Here is a 25,822-nt window from a genome sequence, read left to right as displayed (position 1 = left end):
TTTGGTAAGGAAAGAAGTTTCGAAGTACATTGTAAAAACAGTTGCAAACGGCAAAGGTGTAGCGAAGGTTCATGAGATTCAATGTATATACTTTGAACTGGAGAGGTACGGAAAGCCCCAGTGCAGAGACGAAGTCCTTGGTGATGAATGGGGTCCAGCATTTTTAAGGCCGAGGATCTGGCAGAGCCATAGATCATTGATCCATGATCGAGTTTCGATCTAATAAGAGCACGATATACCTTTAACATTGAACAGCGCTCTGCCCCTCAACTGGTAGAAGAGAGAACACGGAGGATGTTCAGTGCTCTTGTGCATTTGACCCGAAGCTGCTTTAAGTGTGGTATAAAGGTCAGTTTACGATCAAAGATAAGCCCCAAGAACTTGGTCTCCTGGACCACTGGCAGCAAAACTTCACCGATATGAAGTTCAGGATCAGGGTGAATACCCTGCATGCATACAGTATTGGAGAGAGAGAAATTAAAGCCGTTTGCCAGAGTCCACTTCCGTACACAATTGAGGGCGGTTTGTAGTTGACGCTCAATATATCTCATGTTTGACGACTGACATGAGATGTGAAAGTCGTCGACATACAGCCTATTCACAAGAGTGAGAGGGAGTTGTTCAGTGATGGCTTTTATCTTTATACTGAAGAGTGTAACACTCAATACACAGCCTTGAGGGACTCCACGTTCCTGTACAAAAGAACGGGAAAGTGTCGAACCCACACGAACTTGGAATCTCCTGTCCATTAAAAATTTTTAATAAACATGGAAAGATGGCCACGTAACCCATATGTATGGAGGTCTCGCAAAACGCCATACCTCCATGTTGTGTCGTAAGCCTTCTCTATGTCAAAGAATATTGATAAAAGATGTTGGCAGTTGAGAAAGGCTTCTCTGATAGATGTTTCAAGACGAATTAGGTGGTCTGTGGTGGAGTGCTGTCGACGGAACCCACACTGGGTGAGCAAGAGGAGGTTGTTTGGTTCCTTGAGCATTAACCATCCTTTCTAATGTCTTACAGAGACAGCTCGTCAAAGCAATTGGACGGTAGTTTGAAGGAATCTTGGGATCTCTCCCTGGCTTAGAGAAAGGTAAAATAATAGCCTGGCACCAGGCATCAGAAAAAACCTTCTCCTGCCAGATCCAGTTGAAAACAATCAGAAGGACATCAAGAGAAGCAGGAGATAGATGGTGCAGCATGTCATAATGAATATCATCAGGTCCAACAGACGTACTGGCAGACCGATGAAGGGCCATTTTTTAGTTCCACCAGGGTAAAGTGACAATTATAGTCAAAGAAACAGTCAGTTCGAAAGGAAAGAGGTGATCGCTCTGCCCGAGTCTTGATGGCCAGGAAGGTGGAGGAACAAGCAGAAGTGCTAGATACCCGGCAAAAGCTTTCAACTAGAGTGTTAGCAATGTTCCGAACATCAGTCACCTCCCGACAATCAGAGAGTAAGATTGAGAGGGGGATAGAATTGCAGTGCCCATTAACCTTTCGAATCCTGTCCCATATGATCTTGGAACTGGTGGTAGAAGATATGCTGGTTGTGAACTTAATCCAAGATTCCTTCTGGCTTTGACGTCTTACCCACCTAGCATGTGCACGGGCCCGTTGGAAAGCAACCCGGTTTGAAAGTGTGAGATATCTACGAAAAGTATCCCAGGCCTGCTTTTGAGCCTTCCGTGCAAAGTGGCAAGCAGGATTCCACCACGGACGAGGATATCGTGGAAAACGTGTCAAGGTTTTAGGAGTACACTGAGCAGCTGCATGTGTAATACAGCCAGTTACTGCTGCTACACAGTCGTCTATTGATGGATGATTTACGATAGCAGGATCAAGTTCTGCGAGAGCAGTGAAAGTGGACCAGTCTGCCTGATCCAGATTCCACCGGGGCACGCGGGTAGGGTGGCATCGACCACGGCCAGTCTCTCTCAAAAAAGATCGGAAAATGATCACTGCCTAGTGGATTACTGTCAACCCTCCATGAAAAATGAGAGAATAATGAAGGGGAGTAACTGAGAGATCAATAGCGGTAAAGGACTGACTAGGTGCATGAAAGTAAGTGGAAGAACCAGTATTGAAAAGAGAAAGATTGTGATCAGAGAGCATCCGCTCTACAGATCGGCCCCTCCCATCAATAATAGCACTTCCCCAGAGGAAATGATGTCCATTAAAATCCTCTAGGATTAGAAATGGAGATGGCAATTGTTCAACGAGAGCATCAAGATCTGATTGATCATATGTCTCTCCAGGGGACAGGTACAGAGAACAAACAGTGATGGTATGACCCAAGGAAACATGGATGGCTACAGCCTCCAAGGGTGTGTTGAGTGACAAAGACAGGGTGGGCACGTGTTGATCAACCAACTGTGCCACCCCTCCATGTACTCGACCATCACACAACCTGTCATTTCTGTACAGAGAAAACTGCCGAATGGAGACAGTATCAGTAGTTTTGAGAAATGTTTCTTGTAAAGAAAGACAAACAGGATGGTAGGAAGCAATCAGTGTTTTGATATCATCCAGATTAGAACGTAAACCTCGACAGTTCCATTGTATCAAGGTGGCCATTTTTAAGAACGGGTAGGTGAAGTGGCTGGAGAACCCTTCGGTTTACGACCACGTCTTTTTTCTTTACTGTCTTTAGTCGGAGGAAGTCTATCAACCTCCATGGATCCTGCTCTGGGTCGGGTGGGCAAGTTTTTGGTATTGGAAGGGGAATCCAGTGACTGAGGGGCCTTGAGCGAATAATTGTTTTGTCTCTTGTGGTGGGAAAAAAAGATGTATCTGAAGAAATGCCTGTATTTGTAACTGAAGGACGTGGATCTTGAGGTTTGTTGGAAGGTATGGGAGGAACAGAGATGGGTGTGGAAGTCGATTCATCAACCTTTTTAACCACTTATGTCAAAAGGCTTTTCATTTGTTTTGAAAACAATTCTCTTGGAGGCACAGAGATCTGTCTGCACTCCCACTGTAGTTGTGGAATGAAGTGCAGCAGCATATGTCCGAGATGGAGTTGTGGACAGCAATTTCGAGCCTCAGGATAACTAATGTTATGTGTCGTTTTCAAGCGCTGCACCTCTTTTCCTCCAACCATTTTGGGCAAGAATGAAAGTAAGAGGGGTGAGAACCATTGCAGTTTACATAGCGTGGGTTCATGTCACAGTCATAGGCATCGTGGTCCTTGCCTCCACAGCGAGCACATGTCAGGAAACAGCGACAAGATGTCTTTGAGTGGCGAATCTCTGACATTGGAAACATCGAAGAGGGTTTGGTATGTATGGCGAACCCTGCAAATGAGATAACCTGCCTTGATGGTGGCAGGTGCACGTGGTGAAGTAAGTGTTAAAGCGAGGGTATTTGTTGGCAGTGTAACTCCATCTTTGCAGTGGAGATCGCCTCACTGCAGAAACTCCTTGAGTGAAGAGACCAGCGAGAATCTCTGACTCGAGAACGTTCTTCAAATCCCTTTCAAGAATAACTCCTGTGAAGAATTCAAGGTAGCATGGGGTGTAACCTCAATAGGTATATCCCCAATTGCCTTTGAATTCAAGAGGAGTTCACTGTGTTGGGATGTGGATGTTTCAACCAATATGTCACCAGATCAAAGTTTCTTTACTGATTTTGGAGAGCCAGCAAGTCCCTCTAGTCCCTTTTGAATAAAAAAAAGGGGGCATTTGCCCTAACGGTTTTTCCGAAGAGAATGTAATATAAGAAAATGAGGTATGTGTGTTACTGATGTTGAAGATTGCTGTTCTGAGTATTCAAGGCGTGGTCGCTACCCTTTGACTGTTTTTTACAATTTTATTTAAATTTTTAAAGGATCCATAGGAAAAGGAAAAAATTTCGGTACCCACTGACCCCATCCACCATGGAGCCCTACAAGGGGACACACTACAAAGTCATGCAAGGACAATGCAGCAACGCCAGGGTTTCGTGAGCACTATACCCAAACACCAGCATCAGGCACAATGTCCACAACACTTGTTGAGAACTTCCAACACTGGTACTTGGTTGACTCTAGCCCAAGTGGACCAGCCGATTGACCCAAGGGGGACCACCCAAAGGCCGCCCGTCTACAGGAATTCGAGGCCAAAGTGATGTGTTAGGGTTGGACCCCTCAACCACCAGGATCCTCTCCTCCCCTTCACGGGTGGCCACGCACGGCAAACACGTGGGTGGATGTTTAGATCCCAGAGAAGGTAACCAGATAGAACAGAACCTTCCCTGGGAGGTACCCTCACCACATACAGGAATCCACACCGAGGGGTAACTGATAAGATAATCTCATTCAATATCACATATGAAATTGTATACATACGCAATGTATTTAGGGGCAACATCTGAGCTATTAAGAAAAAACTCAAAGCCAGGGAAGACTTGATAGATACATGAATGATAAAGCTAACATATTTGACACCACACTTTCAGGTATGGTGCCTAAAATTCAAGGTGTTTCACATGACAAATAATAAATGTGTTTTTATCAATACAAAACTCAGGCCAACTAGAAACTAAAACTGTCTTAACTGTATGCTTCTCCTACCCTGTCTCCTAACACCACCATTCTCACATTAAGAAAAAGATACAAACACAATCAATTCCTCAACAATTTTAAAACACAGTTTTCCTCCAACTTCTTTTTCAAAACATTTTGATATCTTAACCTCAGCATCCCAGATACCATACTTGTAGCCCTCCCCTGAACGTTTTCCAACAATTAAACATCCTTCCTAAGGTGACTAAGAAAAGACTACTCCAAGATTGTTATAATAAGTGATTTATGAAAGGAAATTACAACCTTTTAGAATTGTATTCAATATTACTGTAGATACAACCTAAAATCATATTTACCCTACAACTACCCCACAGTTATTTTGCTTCCATAATAAGTTATTTTCATAAAAATTATAAAACTCACATAATCTTACATTTATTATAACTAAAACTAATTTGTCATTCATATGCCCAATTAATTTAATGATCCAAATCATTTTGTAAGGCAGCAGCTTCCTTCCCACACAAAACAGAAAATTCCAAAAACCTTAACTCTATTGACAAGTCAATATCTTATTTTCTCTACCATAATTATTTGGGGTCTGCCAATTTGACCAACATTATAATTTTTTATTTCCTATGTTTTTATGCTAGAAATGACTACAAATTATAACAAAAATACAAATGTTTAATCTATGTAGCTCACATATCATAATGCTACTCATTTGTCTTATTTTACTTGACCTTCCAGTCCTGCCTGACTAATATTACATAAATTGCACATGAACTCGGTTACTGTATCCAGTAATATGAAATTAACCTTTAGTCTTTATAAGGTGACCCTATCTTAACTGGGTTTTAGCAGAGTAGTATTGTGTCAGTCACATTTCAATTATTATAGGTATGTATATGAATTTTTACTATTTAGAAGCAAGTTTCATAAAACTTGTATTTCTTAAAATATAGAACAATTATTCAAGAAGTAAAGCAAATAATTATCTTCTCACTATGACATTTATACTTTGTTGTTCCTGTATATAGGTTGCCAAGCCTTTTAAGTTTTTGTACATGGAGGATATGAAATTTGTTTTAGGTTTTTATATATATATACAGTTACGACACAAAGTGTTCATACCCCTGCATCGTGGCTAGTTTTTTCCTTATAACTTAAAAAGTATCTCAATTAGGATAATGAATGTGTAGTATGTTATAAATATTATACTAACACATGTCTACATAATTTTTTTATGTAAATTGAACAACAAATAAACAGTTTATAAACAAATAACCAAACACAGGAGGGGCAGAAAGTGTTCATGTATCTACTTTTATGGTCAGTTGTGTAGCCTTTCAGGTGAATTACTTGGTGCAATCTCTCCTTATAGCCCTCCATGATCGTTTCACAGTACTCGACTGGTATTTTCTTCCATTCTTCTTCACAGAAGGCCTCCAACTCTTGCAAGTTTTTCAGATGACACTGATGAACCCTGGTCTTCAACTCATGCCAAACATTTTCAATTGGGTTAAGATCGAGTGACTCCAGAATGCTTATATGGTTCCTCTGCAACCAGGTTTGCACATATTTTGATGTGTGCTTAGGGTCACTGTCATGCTGGAAGATACAACAATGCCCAAGCCGCAAGATCCGAGCACTATTCTTGATACAAGTGCCTAATATATCAACGTACTCTTCTTTTTTCATGATTCTGTTGATGTGGTGAAGGCTGCCCACACCAGAAGAGCTGAAGGAACCCCATAGTACGATCGAGTCACCTCCGTGTTTAACTGTACGGACGGTGTTCTTTGGAAGATTTCGTTCCCCCTTCTTATGGAAAATCTTGCAAACATCAATCTGGCCAAAAAGCTCGATTTCAGTCTCGTTTGACAAAAATAATACTCTTCCAATAGGTGAAGAGGTTATTTACATGCTTTCTTACATACCTCAATCGTGCTTCTAAATGAACAGGCTTTAAATATGGAATTCTACGAGGACAGCATGCTTTGAACCCAGAAGAGCGTAACATGTTCGTAACTGTAGAGGTGCTTACTTTAACCCCAGTTTCCCTTTCCAGTTTCTGTATGTCATTACGTGTTAAAGGAGGGTTCCTACCAACTTCTCCGAGAACCTTCCTCTTGGTTCTCTCTGGAATTTTGGTGGAAACAAGGGAGGTTAGCAGTTGATCCTGTAAGCTTAAACTTGGCAATTATGCTTTGAACAGTAGATTTTGACACATTAAATTGGGTAGCAATACTGGAAAGAGACACACGAGACTTGTATTTTACAATAATTCGGTTTTTTAAACCACTGGACAATTGTTTCCTGTTTGCCATGATGACCACGCAGATAATGACAGAGACGGCGCTAAACTGCTGGAAGTACATTTTTTGCTGGCTAAAGTCCAAAAATTATGAACCCAGTGTCTAGTTCTGGAATGGTATAATGTAGTTTATTCACCAAACTAAACAGAATTGTTATGAGAATATCAGTTTTTTCACACGTTCTGAAATGTACAAACTTTCTGCTCCTCCTATTCTTGGTTATTTGCTTATAAATAGTTTGTCTTTTAATTTATATAAAAATTTGTGTAGATGTGTGTTAGTGTAATATTTATAATATATTATACATCTATTAGCCTAATCATGATACTTTTTAAGTTATGAGCAAAATACTACTCAGGACACAGGGGTACAAACACTTTCTGTTGTAACTGTAGTTGGATAACAAAAACAGTGCTGCATTCAACATACCATGACTGCAAAAAAAAAAAAAAAAAAATCTATATTTAAATGTGTTCTTTTAATATTTCTGGTAAAATATGACATTTTTGTTTTACTAAAAACTCCCACAGTCAGTTTTAAAATATACTTCTATGTTTTCAATCTAATGTTACTTCACTTTATTCAAAATGAAAGATGCTATGACTGAACTGTTCAATACAGGCATATTTTAACTGGTAGAAAGCCAAGGCAAAATGCAGGTTCATTTTTGCTTAAACAAACCAGCTAATTTTAAATTTTTTTTAACAGTAATTAAATTGCTTTAAATATATGAAACTATGAATATTTTCCCCTTATTTTTATATTTCTTTTCAGTCCTGTTTAAGTTTTATGTATCAATGCAGAATCAATATTACAGAATACGTACAGCCACGATTTGGAAAACTCAAAGGAAAAATCAAAATGCATAGTTTTTTCACAGATCAGTTGTTAAAGATGAATTTTCCATTTTTAAATTAATCTATTCACGTTTTAAAGAATTAAAATAAGTGGAATTAATATAAGAATTTCTAACAAATCATTCAATTTTGACAGTTAAATTTCCAAAATATAGATTTACTGCAATTTACTCACAAATTTATACTTAATTGTTTAGAGATACAATATTTACACAAGTACTTACAAAAAATGTATTCATTAATAATGAAAATGACCATTTCAAGAGCCTTCTCTTCCACCAAATGTAGCCTATATCAACTACTTATTTTTTTCTCCATACAAAAAAAAACAAAAGTCGAATGTGTGCAAAAAAATGACGAAACAGTTTAGGTGAAGTACTACCACAATGCCACTAAAAAACGAGGTTCATTCTCTTTGTATCAGTACTTAAAAAGCTGGTCTGAACTTTCAATATTTAAATAAATTACCAATTTTTCAAATAAAGTTCAGTAACATCTTGTTTTATATATTTAAATATTGAAAGTTTTATAGCTAAAACATAACTGATCAAAATGCACAACTCAAAGGACAAAGTATACAATTTGCTTTTTAAGAAAAATAAAACATTTGGAAAATCAAAAGTTCAAAAGATCTAAGAAAGATAATAACAAACAAGTTAAAATGCAAGACTTTAAAAACAATACTCACCACTTCAGAAGAGCTCTTCTTTAATTTACTCCTGTCGATCTTCATAATGCACACAATATAAAATTCAAGATTCAAATACCTCAGCTTTCTTTTCCATTCATATTAACCCTGAAAAAAAAAATTCAAAAATTCAACTAAAAAGGAATGGCTATTGTAATATATAATATTTTTGGTTGAAAAAAAAAAAAGCTTTCATTGTGTTTAGATCCTAGACCATGAGAACAAATTATGCCAACAGTGATTAGTTACAATTGGTAAAACTACACTTAAAAGGTACAAGGTTGAAAAGAGTTTTGTTCAAAATTATTTGGACTTTTTCCTCGGGGAATATAGGTGGTACATTTGCTCAGACAAAATTCAGGAAATTCACAAATTAATAAAAACTTCCTATGTCTGATCCTTATGAAGGATAAAGTGAATTGAAATAATTTTAATATATACTATATAAATGATGTTAGTTTTCTATTCAACTGTCTCCATCTTAATTTCGAATTACTTTAAAATGACTTCCTTTATTAGTAAACATAAATTTAAAAGGAACTTCATATTCACTTATATTTAACATACAGCAAAAATTACTTGTTACTTTTAATAATTTGTACCACAGCATAGCAGAGAAAACCAAGAGCTTCAATAGGCTAAAAGAACTACTGATACATCTATCAAATACAGTTCTTCAAACCTTCAGAGTTCAGTTTGATAACCATTCTTAAATCTTTATTGCTTGCTAGTGTATAACATTTCCCTTATGTATTTGTGAAAATTATCAACATACCCTACTGACAACACAATGGTCTGGTAAGGCATGTAAATACCTGCCTCTTCCCCGATTACTAAAATATTTAACAAAAAAGTTTGAGTTTTGCAGTTATTTAAGGGTCATTTGCATTAGCCATCTGCAATTTAAAAGTGATAAGACTAGAGAGAGGGTAGCTAATCAATACCATCTACAACAGTTTCTTGGGTTAGTCTAATCTAAAACTGAGGAATTGACTATTATATTATAATCCATACAATGAAAAGTTCAAGCATGTTCAGTGATGGGATTAAAACTCATGGCTCACAGTTTGCAAGTGAAATGCCCTAACTACCAGGCTATTAGAAAAGTTAAAACTTCATCTGGTAAATCTACTCATTTATTTAAATCTTAAAGTTATAGCCACACCTATTTTATTTCCATAATTTGTTATTAATAGATACTTTCACCAAACATAGGATCTCATTAAATCCATTCCTCACAAACTGCATCATTACTTGGCTAACAGCCTAAATGACTGCTACACTCTGGCCAAACAACCACTATAGAACTGCCAACAAGTAACAATGACAACTTTGCACACATTTGTGGCTTATCTTTGTTGCTTTTTTTTTAATAACAGCCAAATTTGAAAAAAAAAAATATTTAGGGTCTGTTGGATTAAAATTGCTACCACTAAACTGTACTTTCACAAAAATGTTACTCAAAAAACAACTCAAAAATGTTTCTATAAAAATATTATTGTAAGAAAATTAAAAATCTACAAAGGTAAAGTAAATGATAAAAAATAAATAGATGTACTTTTACAAAATAGCCATTTCCTAAACCTAAAACTTCATATTTGTAAATATTCTGAAAAACGAAATGAATGAAATGAGCCTTAATAAAGGATTGACACAAGATAAAAAAATCCTTTATATTTTGCTTTATTTACTGAATTTGGAAGCTGTAGATTTTTGTTTCTTTTTAAAAACTGTTGTTCATATGTGTAAATTCTTTTTATTATGCCAACTTATTTTTCTTTAAATATGTCAACTGTAAATAGACTGATGGCAAAGTAAGAATATGCCAAAGAACACAGCAGTAAAATGAGAAAGCATAAAATAAAAAACAACAAAACTCTACAGAGATCACAAGAAATGGTAAGAACTGGCACACAATACAACAAGAAATGTGAAAGTAAATCATGTTAGTAAAATTTAATCCAAGGAATGGTGGTTTAAAATGAACTAAAAACATGTTTCAGCTGATTTCCATAGAATGTCATACTTTTTGAAAGAAATTTTAACCAATCATATCTTTAGGAAATAAGGTTAATATATAAATGTTATATGAACAATTAATATACAACAAAAGCATTTATAAAAATAATTTGTATGCTTAATTTTTATACTGCAATTTAAAAATACAAGAAATATTAGCATAAATTCTTATCAATAGTTTTAGTACTTTCCAAAAGGATAGTATATAAAACATGACATTATGTAGTATGTTTAGATGTATGTAGTATGTAAGTGTAATTTATAAAAAGTTCAGAGGTCTAAATTTCCACAAAATCAAAAAAGGTTTAATCCCAACATAATTAACCAATATCAGTATAGTAAACAGTTTTTTTTATGAAGCCATTAGAAAACTATAAAGACTTACCTAAAATTATTCATTAGATATTAATTAATTAAAATCTGTCAAATTAAATAAAATATGATTTTTCAATGAAAAATTCCTGCAATTATTGAAATTAAAAAATCTTAATTAGAAATTCAAAGCACCATTACCTGTTAGATGATGTTGATACCTGGAAGAAGTGGATCCAATGAAAAAAACAAGTAATATTTTCAGCTTAAAATGGCTATATATTTAAATCATACAAAAAAAATGTTAGCAGTGACATAAGATTTGAATATTAGAGCAAACAGAAGAAAACAGCAACATAGGATCTGAAAATTAGAAATATTTCATAACTAACAAAGACAGAAGGATGGCAGAAATTTTTAAAAAGGTACTAGGGACCAGTAACTCAAAGTTTTAACAGTCTCTTCATTGTAATATTAAGAATATTAAAAGTCCACAAAAGACTATTTTTCAGAACTGCTTTTTTAATGCTGAAGAACCTGTACTCTGTTGGTGTCTCACCAGAAAGTTGGAATATTAAAAATACTTGTGAAAAAGTAAAAGTATTAACATTTAAAAATAAAAAATGAGACAAGCTCACAGGGAACTTTCTACTTATCTTATGAATAATATTTGTAGGCATATATTTATGATGGTTACTGATAAGTTGTTTCTGTAGATGTTACTCAAGCTTCTAGTATCTAGAAATAGGGTTATCTTTCAACTGATAGTTTTGCTGAAAAATGGCTAATATGGATAGAAGAAAGAATTTTAAGACTAACCTATTAACATTGTGCAAGCAGTAAGACAATAAAAATACAGAAGATTACAATGTGGACTTGAAGTAAGGAAGTGTTACTTTAAGTGATCAGTCTTTGTAACAGTTTATCCTTCAAGTGTGGTAGAAGTTAGAAAAATGAAATTTTATTTGTAAAATGAGTTTGTATGAGTATGTGTAAGATCCACAGGTATAGGAAAAAACATGTAGAAATTGAAATAAGGTGGTAATTAAAAATGGACCAAATGGTCACTTGCTATCTACTGAAATCTTAAACAATGTTTAGTTATTGGGGGAAATGGGAACTGGGATCTTAAAAACATTTGGAATTTAAAATTAATGTTCCATTTTCAACCATTTACTTCACATGAAATATTAGAATAAAGCAGATGTGTGCTAAGAAAGAACTTGCTGCATGCCTATCATTTAAAAAAAAATAACACTGACAATAAAAGTTAGGAATTTTAGTGCAGGTATGTTACTAAAATAATGCAATATCAATTATTTTTTTCATTTTTTATGTATTAAATTTGACTAACTTTTAAAGCTTTTCCAGATCATTGGCATTTTCTCAAAATTGGCACAACTGCTAAAAAGACTGGCCACCTATGGAATACAGTGTAAAACTTGGAAAAAGTGTAGCAGAGAAAAGTTCCAATTGATACATATCTTAATACACAGAGTAATGAACAGTAAAATATATGTATGCAAATTTGGGATGTTAAAAGATATAAAATTAATATCACACTGATACTCAGCTAATATAATATTGCTTAAAAATCTGCAGAATTATTGAAAAATAAAGATCAAGTATTGAACTGGTGCACATCTAAATTTTAAAGATAAACTAATTGTTGAAGTAGCATTGTGGGGTCTCAAGAGGCTATCCAAGTAATTTTGCCACCTGCTAGAAATATTATAAAATCTCTGACTACTGTTGCCTACTGAGAAAATTTGGCACTTTGAATTTAAAATGCATACAGTTAATTGTGTCACCAATACAACAGGAGAATTTTTTTTTTGTCCAATGGCTCTGGTTTATAGTCTCCAAGCTAAAACAAATGAATTATCAAATGACATATAATAAAAGCTAAACACTGTGCTATATATTTTGATCATTTTTGCATACAAAAGTGATTACAGATAATCTTTGCCATTTTACAGAAGATAGTGAACATACATTTTGGGGAATTATTTTATTAAAATTTTCCTATGCTGAAGGAGCAAAAGAAAATTAAAAATTAAAATTTTAAAACTGCAAGATCTTTCACTTTAATCCTTACATCACAATTACTGTTAAAAAGCTGGTTAAAATTTTCAGATTAAATTTCAAATGATCTACATGTCTCAGCTCTACTTGATAATTGCAATATAATTTAACAACTTTCTTACCATAATTTATTATCAGAAACAATTTATTCCAATGAAAGTAAAATTATGAAAGTTTATACGAACTACATTAAAAAAAATTGTAGGCCTATAAAAATTAAAATACTTCGTATTAGTAAGTATAATCACTTAACCATATCAAACGTTTTTAGGACCTGTTACCTTTTGAAACACTCTCTCTACCCACCAACAATATTAGAATTATTAACACTAATCTACGATATCGGTTATCTTATCATTAACTATTGGTTAGTATAACTAACTATTAAAAATATATTGCGTTCGTACAACCGTTCTAAATAAAACGGGAAGTAGCACCAAATATGAAAACATTTTACAAGTCTTGAACAGTTAACTTAAAAGTTTTAACTTAAGACTGCTATGATTATGCTTTTCCTTTTATTTCAAAGTTCTATGTTTGTATAAGTTTTTTCACATTATATTTATTCGAGAAGCTTAACTTTAAGACCTAAATTTATATGTCTTCTGAGTTTTCAAAAATTGTTCTCAATTCTTTAATTACAATTTGGATCTCCATTTTTCAGTCCAGCAGTTAATAATGACTTACCTCAAAACATACGGTAACAACAAATTTCTACACGTTAATGAATGGCTGGAAAAGTATTACTTAGATTTAAGATAATCAAATACTCCGATATCCGTTATTCGATTAAATATTTTCAAAATTCAAATGTCACAAGATATTGTTGCTTCCTAACTTTCACAATGACGACGCCATGTCAGAAACGACGAAAGACCACACTATATGGAATCCCGGATGTATCTTCTGTCCTCCAACCGCTACCAGAGGGCAAATACTAACATTTTGCGCCATACACACAGCAAAGAAAGAAAGTTTATTCTCAAAATATTTCGTATATTTAAATTTGCCAAGTGTAATATTAGGAATCTATAACACAAATGTTTTTATTATATAGTTGACCAAATAATAAAGTAAATAACAAGATATACAGTTAAGTGAAATATAATGCAAAGTTTACAAACTTAACAAAAATTATCAATAAACTAAAAAATTACAATTCTGATAACATTAAAAAATTAAGATATTACAGATTTGGAATTCAAAATTATAGCTACTAATCTCATTCTAAATTTATTAATTGCTTAACTTGAATAAACTTACTTTTAGAATAAAAAGCTGAATAAGGCATTAGTGATTTTTCTGTGTTTAACGTCTTTTGTTTCGTAATGTTTACTTTTAAATTTCAATCGGCTAATGATTGTTTGTTTTTGAATTTCGCGCAAAGCTACACGAGGGCTATCTGCGCTAGCCGTCCCTAATATAGCAGTGTAAGACTAGAGGGAAGGCAGCTGATCATCACCATCTACCGCCAAGTCTTAGGCTACTTCTTCTATCAACGAATAGTGTGATTGACCGTCACTTATAATACCCCCACGGATGAAAGGGCGAGCATCTTTGGTGTGACTGGGATTCGAACCCGCGACCCTCAGATTAGGAGATGAATGCCTTAACCACCTGGCAATGTTGGGCCTTTATGTAAATGTACTTTATAAATATAAATTTTTATTACAGGCTAAATTATAAAGTATTAAAAATCATAGTGCTAGAACACTAGAAAATAAATATTACGAAATTTTAAATTAGATAAACAAAAATATTGTATTAATATTAATCAAAGCTGTTATTTTGCTTTGAATTTCGCGCAAAGGTACACGAAGGCTATCTGCACTAGCTGTCTCTAATTTAGCAGTGTAAGACTAGAGGAAAGGCAGCTAGTCATCACCACCTACCGACAACTCTTGGGCTACTCTTTTACCAACGAATAATGGGATTGAACATGACATTATAACGCCCCCATCGCTGAAAGGGCGAGCATGTTTGGGGTGACGGGAATTCGAACCCGCGACCCTCAGATTACGAGTCAAACGCCTTAACGGACCTGGCCATGCCGGGACCAATCGGCTTATGAAAACACTATGGGTGCATATTGTATCATAGTAGTCGGTACGATACATATCTTGATATTGATTCCGCTATACGATACGTATTTAGATATAAAAGTTTTACCAACGGTTTGTTACAAAGTTTAACAGTCTTGTTTGTAATTTATTAGCTATATTACTCACATTGTCTAACTTAGATACTTCACACTTTAAAGTGCTTTTTCAAACTCTCAGGTTTGATCAACTAAATGGCAACTGCCAAGAAAAGTAAAAAGTTAATATCTCTCTAGCTACTTTATTATTGGTAATTTTCATGTTAATTTGCATCCAATGTTTTTGATGAAAGGAAATATTGACATTATCTATTATTCAGTAATCATCTTCCTTTATTAAATCATTAATTTTTAGCAAAAATATTTTATTAGAAATTCTTTTTTGTTTTTCTGAACAAAATTCTTATAATACTTTATGGAAGCTTGTGAAGTTTCGTGAAAATACATAACTCGCATCGTATCGGACGAGGTATTGATGCAATTGTATTGCGACTTCACCATCCGATATTTCGTATCATATTAACACACTTTTAGAAAATACTGTATAATTTTGTCGTTGTTCAAGAGTTACAAAAAGGTCTACTTGTTTTGCATGGTTATCAATAGCACAGAAACTAGTATTTTATATAAAGAATCTTAGTAAGCCGAACACAATTAACGTTTCCAGTCTCTCTTTTTTTCTCAGTTCAGTCATGTTCACGAAAAATATTCAAAATTTTTTGAACATACATGCTTATAACCGTGTGTTTACTTATGACAATAGAACGTTGGTCATGGAATATAGCTATATCACTTACGATCTAGTTACCTATTACTCTGTGTTATCCTTCTTTGGCCTTGTTGGAAATATGCTGTGTAGTGAAATACACTCTAATATAAAATATGTAAAAGTACATAATGATCTTTCCGCTGGCGGTTTAGGAGATACCTTGAAATTGTTTCATCCTTATTTTATATTGCAATACCCAACAGTAGCACATGCACACACAAAAGAATGATATTATATAATTTTGCATGTAGTTAGATTTGGGTTCAAAAATCAGAGTCAGGAGCCAGATCTCCCTCAAGTTGCACTGCTTGTTATTGACTATACTTGTTACTTTGAACTGTTTGAGCATTGAACATAGATCATTTTCCATTCTTTTCACATTATACTTTGTCTATTTCTACTTCAAATTCAACCAGAATCAGAGAAACCCTACGTGACTTAAAGTTAATAATTTGTATATGAGAGGAAATTCAATCTCCTAGAGCCAAAGGACTTATAACTAAAAGAAAGAGTATGGTAGATATGTCTGAGAGAGAAGTAAGATTTCAAATAAATCCTATTCTGAGCATAAAACCTTTTGTTAGTTTAATTAAGGCTTTGTACAATGACTTTGATGCAGCCACAGACTCAGCAAGAGGACTGTAGCATGAGACCTCCTGAGTTGCTGATAGGGATATAGTACTGAAGATTATTTACAGCGTATAGAATACACGTGGGTCGTTACTGAATGATTTCTACTGCACTCAGGTTTTTGCTGAACAGGGTATATCAACCCTAACTATGCTATATTTCTCTTAAGACCAAGCAAGGAAAACTGAGCTTGTTGCTGCTGATAGCATTTAACAGCGCAATCTGTTTCACTAGTAGTCATGAATTTCTCTTTGGTGAAGCTGTACTGCTAACTCAGCTATGAATTAAGAAGAAATATGAAACAATGGATGAGCCACCCTCAGCAATTAGTAATTCTATCGTCCAGGAACGTGGATCTCACATTCATCCAAAATAAGGGTTTCTGATCGATCTGTACCTCCGACATCTTAGGCATCTCAACCTTAATGTTAACTGAGACTTTACGAAACCATGAACTTCCTTTATCACCACAGGTTGCTGTGAGTTAGGGTTGGCAGATGCTTTACTGAAATTTAAGGGTAAAATCAAGGAAGACTTGACAATTTGATTAAACATTTCACACAGTCATTGTATGAAATGACTGGATTTAGGTGCTCGGACTAAACCACCCAGTGCTTGATTTGATTAAAAGTTTTGGAAGAGAAGAACATTGGCATTCCTCACTTTCTGATCTATTAAATGAAATGTACATTCTAAATCAGGTGATAACTATTCAGTTATTACAATGTTAAAATAGTTTATTGACTGGAAAATTAACGTGACTGAAAAGGCATCGTGTTCTTTACTTCCCAAACTTTTGAGCAGAGCTGTATTCAACTATGTCTACAAGATATGCGACGATAGCTGTTCGTTATTATAAAATTAGGATAAATAACGTATGTAGTTTCTATATCATCACTAGTTTGTATGATTGGATATGACTGCTAGGAGTTCAAGAACTAATCTCAAAAGGAATTGTAGCCCTTCTTAGTCTATCAATGTTTATATCAAATGTAATGTTTAAAATATTACAGTTGCTAGGACTAGAAAAGATCATTCAGATTTCTAGTTCATTTGTAGACTAAAAGAAAATTGTGTTCTGTGCTTTCTGAGTACTAAAGTAGATTTATTTTTCAGTGAACATTTACAAAATGTTCTTAGCGATATAAACATTCAATATGAAATTTATGTGGCCTGTACACGTGCTATTTGAGGGTGTTATGTTCTTAATCGGTACAATGTATGAATAAAGCTGCTAAGAACCGGGAAAACTCTTCGTTTTAGTAGATTTTGTCTGTACCCGTTTTCTGTGATGTTGACCGTAGTAAGTGGATTGACTCAGGAGTGACAGTGCAATGGGTGCTTTCGATTACCTAGGACAGTAAATTTATTTTGCGAATGAATATTGCATTTAACTCGTGTCAATCTCACTATATATTGATAAATATTGTAATGTACAGCTTGAATATTACTACTGGATAAAGGAATTTTAGCTGAAAAATCTTTGTTTGACTGAATTATTTTGGTGATTAAGTATTTTGTGAAATCGAGACAACTAATAAAATTATCAGTTATTAGAGAGCATTAAGTAGTAATTGACAGCACGAGTACTGCGATATACCAGGTGCATATATCTAATATTGTTAGTATACATAATTATTCATCACATAGATGAATCTACATGTAGTCTAAGTAGCTTTGCGATAAGACAAAATACACAAACACTGTAAAAACTGCAGTCAGACATTGGTGTGGACTGTGAGTGTCCAGCTTGAGATAATACTTTTAAGTTGCCTCAAACTATACTAACCACGTACCAAAAAGAAATTTTATGGAAGTCAGATGTCTGTGTTAATGGATTCCCATGACCAGAAGTCGAGGTTGGCATTTCTACGTTGACTTGCTTCTTTCAACTATTTCTTTAGGAATAGGTCTTAAGATTTTTACTTCCTCTATTTCTCATTATATAATTAGAGAGAAGTTGAAATAATGTGTGTAGGTTACTAGAAGTTGTACTACTACTGGTAAAAGCAGCTTATTGAATAACTGTAATAAAGCCAAGTGAAACAGGTCATTCACAGTCAAGCTGAATATTGACCAATCATAATAAACATGTCTCACATCTCGCAATCCTAATTTTCTGGTTATATTTTCTTCGACTGAACCTGCCAGAACTTTTATATACATTCATTTTGGTGCTTGAATAGCCATACTTCATATGGAAAAAAGTATTTCTTGAAGCAGTGACTCAAGAGCCCATCAGTTCTCAGCATAAACCTAAGGTCAATCATGTTTAAAGGTAAACCAGTGAAGAAGATCCCCTGTTCAAACTTTATTAGAAGCTGCAAACAAACTTTATTTTTGTACAAAGACCGAGAGATCAAGACAAAGGTTTCATTTGATATTTTCGCTATTCCAATGCCAATGGGCCCGGCATGACCCGCTGGTTTAATGCGTGCTACTCGTAATCTGAGTTCGCATCCCCGTCGCACAAACATGCTCGCCTTTTCAGCTGTGAGGGCGTCATAATGTGACTGTCAATTCCACTATTCGTTGGTAAAAGAGTAGCCCAAGAGTTGGCGGTGGGTGATGATGACTAGCTGACTTCCCTTTAGTCTTACACTGCTAAATTAGGGACGGTTAGCGCAGATAGCCCTCGAGTAGTTTTGCGAGAAATTCAAAAACAAAACGAACAAACAAACTAATGCCAATACCATCTGAAATTGTTCCTCTGGAGTCACATTTGCCTATTTCATTATGTGAATGTTGCACAAAGTGTGCCTCCTTCCCCATACGACCTATACTATCTACTTATGACTCATTTAAATATGATATTGGTAAATACATAGCTTCAGCTCTCACACCTTACTTAACATCTGCAGGTTCCTTTTTAGGGATGACTTTAATTTCACAAACACACGAAAGCAAATAAACATTAAACCCTTAATGGCTATCTTTGACGTTATGTTATTTTTCACCGATGTTTCTGTGAAAGTTTGGTTTGTTTGTTTTGAATTTCGTACAAAGCTACACGAAGGCTACCTGCGCTAGCCATCCCTAATTTAACAGTGTAAGACTAGAGGGAAGGCAACTAGTCATCATCACCCACCGCCAACTCTTGGGCTACTCTTTTATCAACGAATAGTGGGATTGACCGTAACATTATAACGCACTCACGGCTGAAAGGACGAGCATGTTTGATGTGACGAGGATTCGAACCCGTAACCCTCAGATCAGGAGTCGAGTGTCTTAACCACCTGGCCATGCTGGGCCTTCCTGTGAAGGAAGATTGTAATATTGTACTTGACCTCTATCATTATGACCCCAATCGTTTAACTTACATTTGCAATGTTTGTTTTCATCTTAGAATTTACAACAACATAAACATTGTTGAAACAGATGGTGTGGTTTAAAGCATAGGTATTCCTGTTTTACATATTCTCGCCAACATATTTATGACCCATTCATGATAGTAGAAAATCACGCAGGTTCAAGAAGTCTTGATAAAAATGAATAAACACCCTATAACCTGATCGCTTTCGAAAGATGAGCCTTGCTTCTTCATGGACAAATTGGGAATGATGGTTTAATGGAATGAGTGATATATATATATATATATAAAAGGAGTTTAGTGACATCATGTAGGTCATCTAGTTCTCCAGGAAATGTCTATTTCTCTATGTACCATTGAAAACATCTAATTCCAGTACAATGTAGGCCATAGTGAGAGTGAATGAGTAAACGTATTAGGGATATTTTACTTTAGAAATGGCTAAATATACGTGCATTTGGTTTGATTTGTTTTAAATTTCTTGCAAAGCTACACTAGGGATATCTGCGCTAGCCGTTCCTAATTTAGCAATGCAAGACTAGAGGGAAGGCAGCTAGTCATCATTACTGCCACCAACTTCTGAGCTACTATTTTACCAACGAATAGTGGGATTGACCGAAACATAATAACGACCCCACGGCTGAAAGGGCGAGCATGTTTGGTGTGATGCGGATTCCAATCCGAGACCATCAGCTTACGATTCTAGTGCCTCAACCACCTCGCTATGCCGGGCCCATATGTATATATAAAATTATACTTAAGTGTTTAAGTAAAATAAAGGTGACAGCTGGAGATTAATTGATAAAGATATGTTATACTAATCGACTTATAAAAAAAGGCATAAAGCATTATCTTAAACAAATAGTAAGTTTTAGAAAATTTAGCTTTCATATTACATGAATAAATGAGCAAAGAATAAAACAGAGATAAAACCAATGAACGGATATCGCTGATTCCAGGATCTAGTTTAATTCCGGCAGATTGAACAGTGTTCAGATTAACAATTCAATAAGCTTATTTTATTTCTCGATCTTTGATTTTGAATCCTGTTTCAATGCTGATGAGAGTAAGGTCGTTAATGGAATGACCGCGCTAGTTAAATTGTTGAACAACAGGGAGATTTTTTTACGGTGTTAATAGGAGATTTATGGTTGTTCAAACGTTCTCTAAGAGTTGTTTGTGTATGTCCTACATATTGGTGATTGTATGTTTTACACTGTATAAGATTAATGTTTTTTTTTGTTTCATTAGTGATTTATTTGGATATTTTAAAATTTCTTTCATTGTGCTTCTGAGAAAATGAGTCAGTGGTTTTTATGTTTGTTTGTTTAGAATTAAGCATAATGCTACACAATGGGTTATCTATGCTCTACCTACTACGCGTATCGAAGCCTGGTTTTTAGCAGTGTGAGTCGGCAAACACACCGCTGTGCCACTGGGCAGGGTGGGCGCGGGTTTTCATGAACTTGTAGGTTTGACAATAGTCTTTGTTGCATGAACGACAACCATTTTTGGGTGAGATGTAGTTCACTTTTATGTGAACAAGGATATATTTTAAGGTTCTGCTTTTTCGGAAGGAGACAACGAAAACTTCAGGAAATATCTTTTTAAGATATCTCTTTAAGCTCATCAGTCATGGTCTTAATAAACTTTGTTGTAGGATCATGTGAGAGTTTGTTTTTTTTTTATAGAAATTAGTGTCCTCTAGTTTCCGCGATATAGTCATCTTTGTTGAGAATAGCTTCACTGTTGTCTGCTGGCTTTAAAATTATAATATTGTTCAATTTAAGATTGTTTAAAGCATTTTTTCCTTTTTGGTTAATATTATTAGGGCATTGTTTGGAAGAGTTTAAGGTCTGTATTATGTCATTTTCTATAGCTTTAATATAACTCTCTAAGTGTGCTTTTCTATTTGGTGGAGGTGTCCATAAAGACTTTTCTTTAAAGTTCGATTTTTAAAAAATGTTTAAAAACACTTCGTACTTTAACTAACAAATATGTTGAAAATAACAGTGACTTTATAAAATGTACAAATAACGATGAACACTTCCGACATATCTCTAACATTGTTAATCGTTCAGACATAACTCTTTCTGAACAGAACTCAGTCTCCTTAATAAAGGTTTCAGCTTCTGGCCATACAACAGCTATATTAATGAGCCCGAAAGTCTTTCTGACCTTCAAAAATTCTCTAGAAAACTAAAACTTTTCGAATTGTTTTTACAATCAACCCCACCCAACTTCGATCTCCCCTTCCCTGACACTGCATTCTTTAGGTACAGGACAATCCTTCTTCTTACTACTGGTGCATCTTGTTCTTGAATAACCTGTAAATATAGATGACATGTATTGAAATTATTAAATGTTTGCCTGAATACAGATATAATTTTCTATCAAAGAATTACAGGCACAATAATTGCATACTACAACGTCACCTTTACCTTAAGAACGTCCTTTGTATCTTACCTTCAACATGAAGTCCAATTTTAAATTTTAATAAAGAACAAAGTTTGATGAATCATGCTCTTAAGCCTGTAACAGCTACCCAAGACCAACTATAAATATATCAGTAATATGACGAATGTATAGAAATATTTTTGACAGGAAAACGTTAAGATTTAGAATAAAAGCCCTTAATAAAAATTAATGTAAGCTGCATAAGAAAAATATCTTTTAACACAGACTTGTATGTCTTACAAAAGCGTAAGTTGTAAGCTTTACCACAAAGGCGTTTAAACATATAATCATAAAAAACAACAGTCTTTAACAAAATAAAGGCACGTGCTTCCATATTTGTTTCTGTTATTAACGTTATTATCATTGCCATTAAATGAACACACATCATTCAGGCATCTTAGGCATTTAAGTTTTTGAATTTTATATTTTTTACTTTTCAAGTTGCGTGCACTTTTACATTTTACATATATCAATCCAGTATTTTCAATTTTTCAGACACTTTATATTGTGTTGCCACCCACTACTACAGCGAAGTGTTTCAGGATTTACAACGCAAAAATCAGGGGTTCGATTCCCATCGGTGGGCTCAGCAGATAGCCCGACGTGGCTTTGCTATAAGAAAACACACACACTTCCCAAACCTTTGGGCCCGGCATGGCCAAGCGTGTTAAGGCGTGCGATTCGTAATCTGAGAGTCGCGGGTTCGCATCCCCGTCGCGCCAAACATGCTCGCCCTTTCAGCTGTGGGGGCGTTATAATGTAACGGTCAATTCCACTATTTGTTGGTAAAAGGAGTAGCCCAAGAGTTGGCGGTGGGTGCTGCCTTCTCTCTAGTCTTACACTTCTAAATTAGGGACGGCTAGCACAGATAGCCCTCGAGTAGCTTTGTGCGAAAACCAAACCCAAACCTTTGTACGCGCTTCATCTAACGATATTTTTCCCATTCGGTTTTGAAATGAGAAAGAAAAATATCGTTACCAATTCTGAAGCTGTTTCTTATTTTCAGAAAGTAACTAATTACTGCATGAGTTCAAGCCCGTCTTGTTCGACTTTGTACTAGTTTTATTGTAGGCCTAAGAAATAACTGAGTTAGGTAGTGATAAAAGATCATTGCTAGTTTTATTAAGTCGGTTAGCTCGAGAAATTTTGAAAAGGGCAATAGCACCAACCCAATAAGACAAGATAATGATAATATTGCTTACTATTATGGTAACATGAGTTATACAATCAATGAAATCCACTGAAAACAAAACCCCTAGAATTGATAGCATGCAAGCGATTCTTCGCAAAAAAAAGTACTGAGCACTTGCTTTTACACTTAACAGAACGTTTTAATTTCTCATTAAACTCTGGATATATTCCAACCTCTTGAAAACAAGAAAAGTTCTTCTGTTCTAAATTGAGAGTAAACAAGCGAATAAACGAGGTAGTTACCATCCCATGATCTTGACTAACTGTATAGGCCAAATTATTGATTGAGTAATAAATAAAATACTATCCACGTCCTTGACAGTCACATCTATATTACTCAGAATATAAAAAGATTTTAAGAAATTCAAACGAGCTATTGATCATTTATAATTAGTTAGCTTAACCGAAACTTTAGTAGATGGTTTCATCAATAAATAATTTATTATTTGTCTCAGTATTTAATTATGCCTAATTTTGCAGTGAAACTGTATTTTGTGTATGTGTTTTTCTTATAGCAAAGCCACAGCAGGCTATCTGCTCAGCCCACCGAGGGGAATCGAACCTCTGATTTGAGCGTTGTAAATCCGGAGACATACCGCTGTACTAACGGGGGGATGTAGTGAAACAAACATTTAGTAATATAATTGATTAAACTGCTGTGTTACTGATATTTATTTGTTTAGAAAATCACATAATCAGATTAGTGTAGATCTGATTGCGGCACATCTTCTTCCAGAATTGTGATGACCAAGAGCTAATTTTCTCCTTAAATATATCTTTTATTTAAGGCCATATTAGTACAAAATAAAGAAGTCCATAAATTATTTGTTTTTACATTCCAGTGAATAATTATAGCATTATTAGGTTATTATAAAGGTTTCTTGTAATAAAAAAGAGAAGTATGCATAATAAAGACATTTTTTTTCTTCGGGTCTCCCCGCTGGGACAGCGGTAAGTCTTCGGATTTACAACACTAAAATCAGGAATCAGATAGTTCGATGTATCTTTGCCATAAGAAAACACACACAAAAATACACCATTTATTTGGAAGTGTAAATTAAGTGAACATTTATTTCTGTTGGGTATTGTATTATCTGATCCCCATCAATTGAACTGGTAAGTGATTTTATTTCCATAAATTATCTTAAATTTTTCTTTAAGGGAAATTTTTACCTGAGATATTTAACCCAAATGACAATCAGTAATCAACTTTTAGTGTGATTAATGGTGAAGTTTGGAATTAGAAACCAATGACAACAGGTAACATATCGTTAAGCATGTAATATCAGTATTAGAATGAAAAAGAAAATCAAGAAGAAAGTAATAGTTCTGCGTGAGGGGAGGTTAATTCAGTTTTGTTTTTAATTTACTTGTGAGCAAAACTTTGAGGAAACAGCCATGAACAGTCCAACACACCAGAAACATTTCCATAAATAAGTCAAAAAGCCAAGTACACTCCGTATGGCTTTCAGAAACTTCTAAACACTGTGATGGTTAATCTTACAAAAGCACAGTAAAAACAACCATAAGACCTAAGAAAAAGATGAAATACTGTTCAAAAATGTTAAAACACATGCTTATAGCAAAATATTTTGCCTAAGCCTTTTTTTCATTTTTCATTATATTGGTGAATCTTAGTCAAGCTAAAATGAAAATTAGGCAGTTCTCAGAGTTTTTATTCCTTTGGAATATTATACAATAGCCATTTTTCAATCACATTTTCTGACTTCATCTTAAGTGTAGGTACTCAAACACTGAGGATTATTCTCAGAATTGCATTGTTTACGTATGGTATGTTAAAAGTTGACCTAAGGGAACAGACAATGCCCACTCTGTGAGAATAGTTGGAATTATGTGGATTCAGTCCTCTTCTCTAATCTCAACAGATATTACAACAGATATCGACCTTGGGTTTCGAGAATGTGTGAATGGGTGGGTTTGGCGTTTTATGGTGCAAAGTAACCATTACGGACTATAATGAACTATAATGGACTATGATGAGCTATTAATGAACTTTTACAAAACCACAATAATTTACTCAAGTTTTGTTATATGGATCAGGAAAGCTCACAAAAATGCCACTTCATAAACATAACACCCAACTGCGGTTCATCTATAAATTTGAATTTCAAAACGAACAATTAATCTTAAAGAGATACCAACAGGAGAATTACGATACACGTTTTCTACGCGTCATTTGAATAATTTAGTTTGTTTGCCTATGCGTGGACTTGGGCAGGTCTCAAAACGTTTAATGTACCCTGCAGGAGAGAACATGGTTTTATTTAACACGATATGCCACTATCTTTTGGTCCTTCTAGAACATTCCAAAGTTAGCACAGTCTATTCAGGTACAAAGATATTCTTAATTAAACCACTTAAAGAAAAATGATAAAGAAACATATGTATATATATACGATATATGATAAGATTATGGCTAGAACAACTTCCAAGGCTTTTTTCATCACATGCTAAAGATATTCATTGCACTGCATGTCTCTCTTTGAACATCTCATAGACGGTGATAATAATAAAAATATTAACGCAGAAGGTCTGAAACAGATACTTACCCATACTTACCAGG

General features: G+C 34.7%; 1 protein-coding gene across 1 annotated transcript in view; it reads right to left on the bottom strand.

Moving 5' to 3' along the window:
* Positions 1-13,593, bottom strand: part of HUWE1 (HECT, UBA and WWE domain containing E3 ubiquitin protein ligase 1) — a 195,617-nt gene extending 182,024 nt beyond the window's left edge. Inside the window, 2 exon segments of the mRNA XM_076448258.1 lie at positions 8,368-8,475; positions 13,471-13,593. Of these exon segments, the coding sequence (XP_076304373.1) occupies positions 8,368-8,412 (45 nt within the window). The 5' untranslated portion in view covers positions 8,413-8,475; positions 13,471-13,593.
* Between the last annotated feature and the right edge of the window lie 12,229 nt (positions 13,594-25,822).

Source organism: Tachypleus tridentatus, chromosome 8 (genome assembly GCF_004210375.1).
Source record: "Tachypleus tridentatus isolate NWPU-2018 chromosome 8, ASM421037v1, whole genome shotgun sequence".
In the NCBI taxonomy this organism is placed as follows: domain Eukaryota; kingdom Metazoa; phylum Arthropoda; class Merostomata; order Xiphosura; family Limulidae; genus Tachypleus; species Tachypleus tridentatus.
The sequence above is the reverse complement of the archived record's forward strand: the minus strand, read 5'-3'. Positions and strand labels throughout refer to the sequence as shown.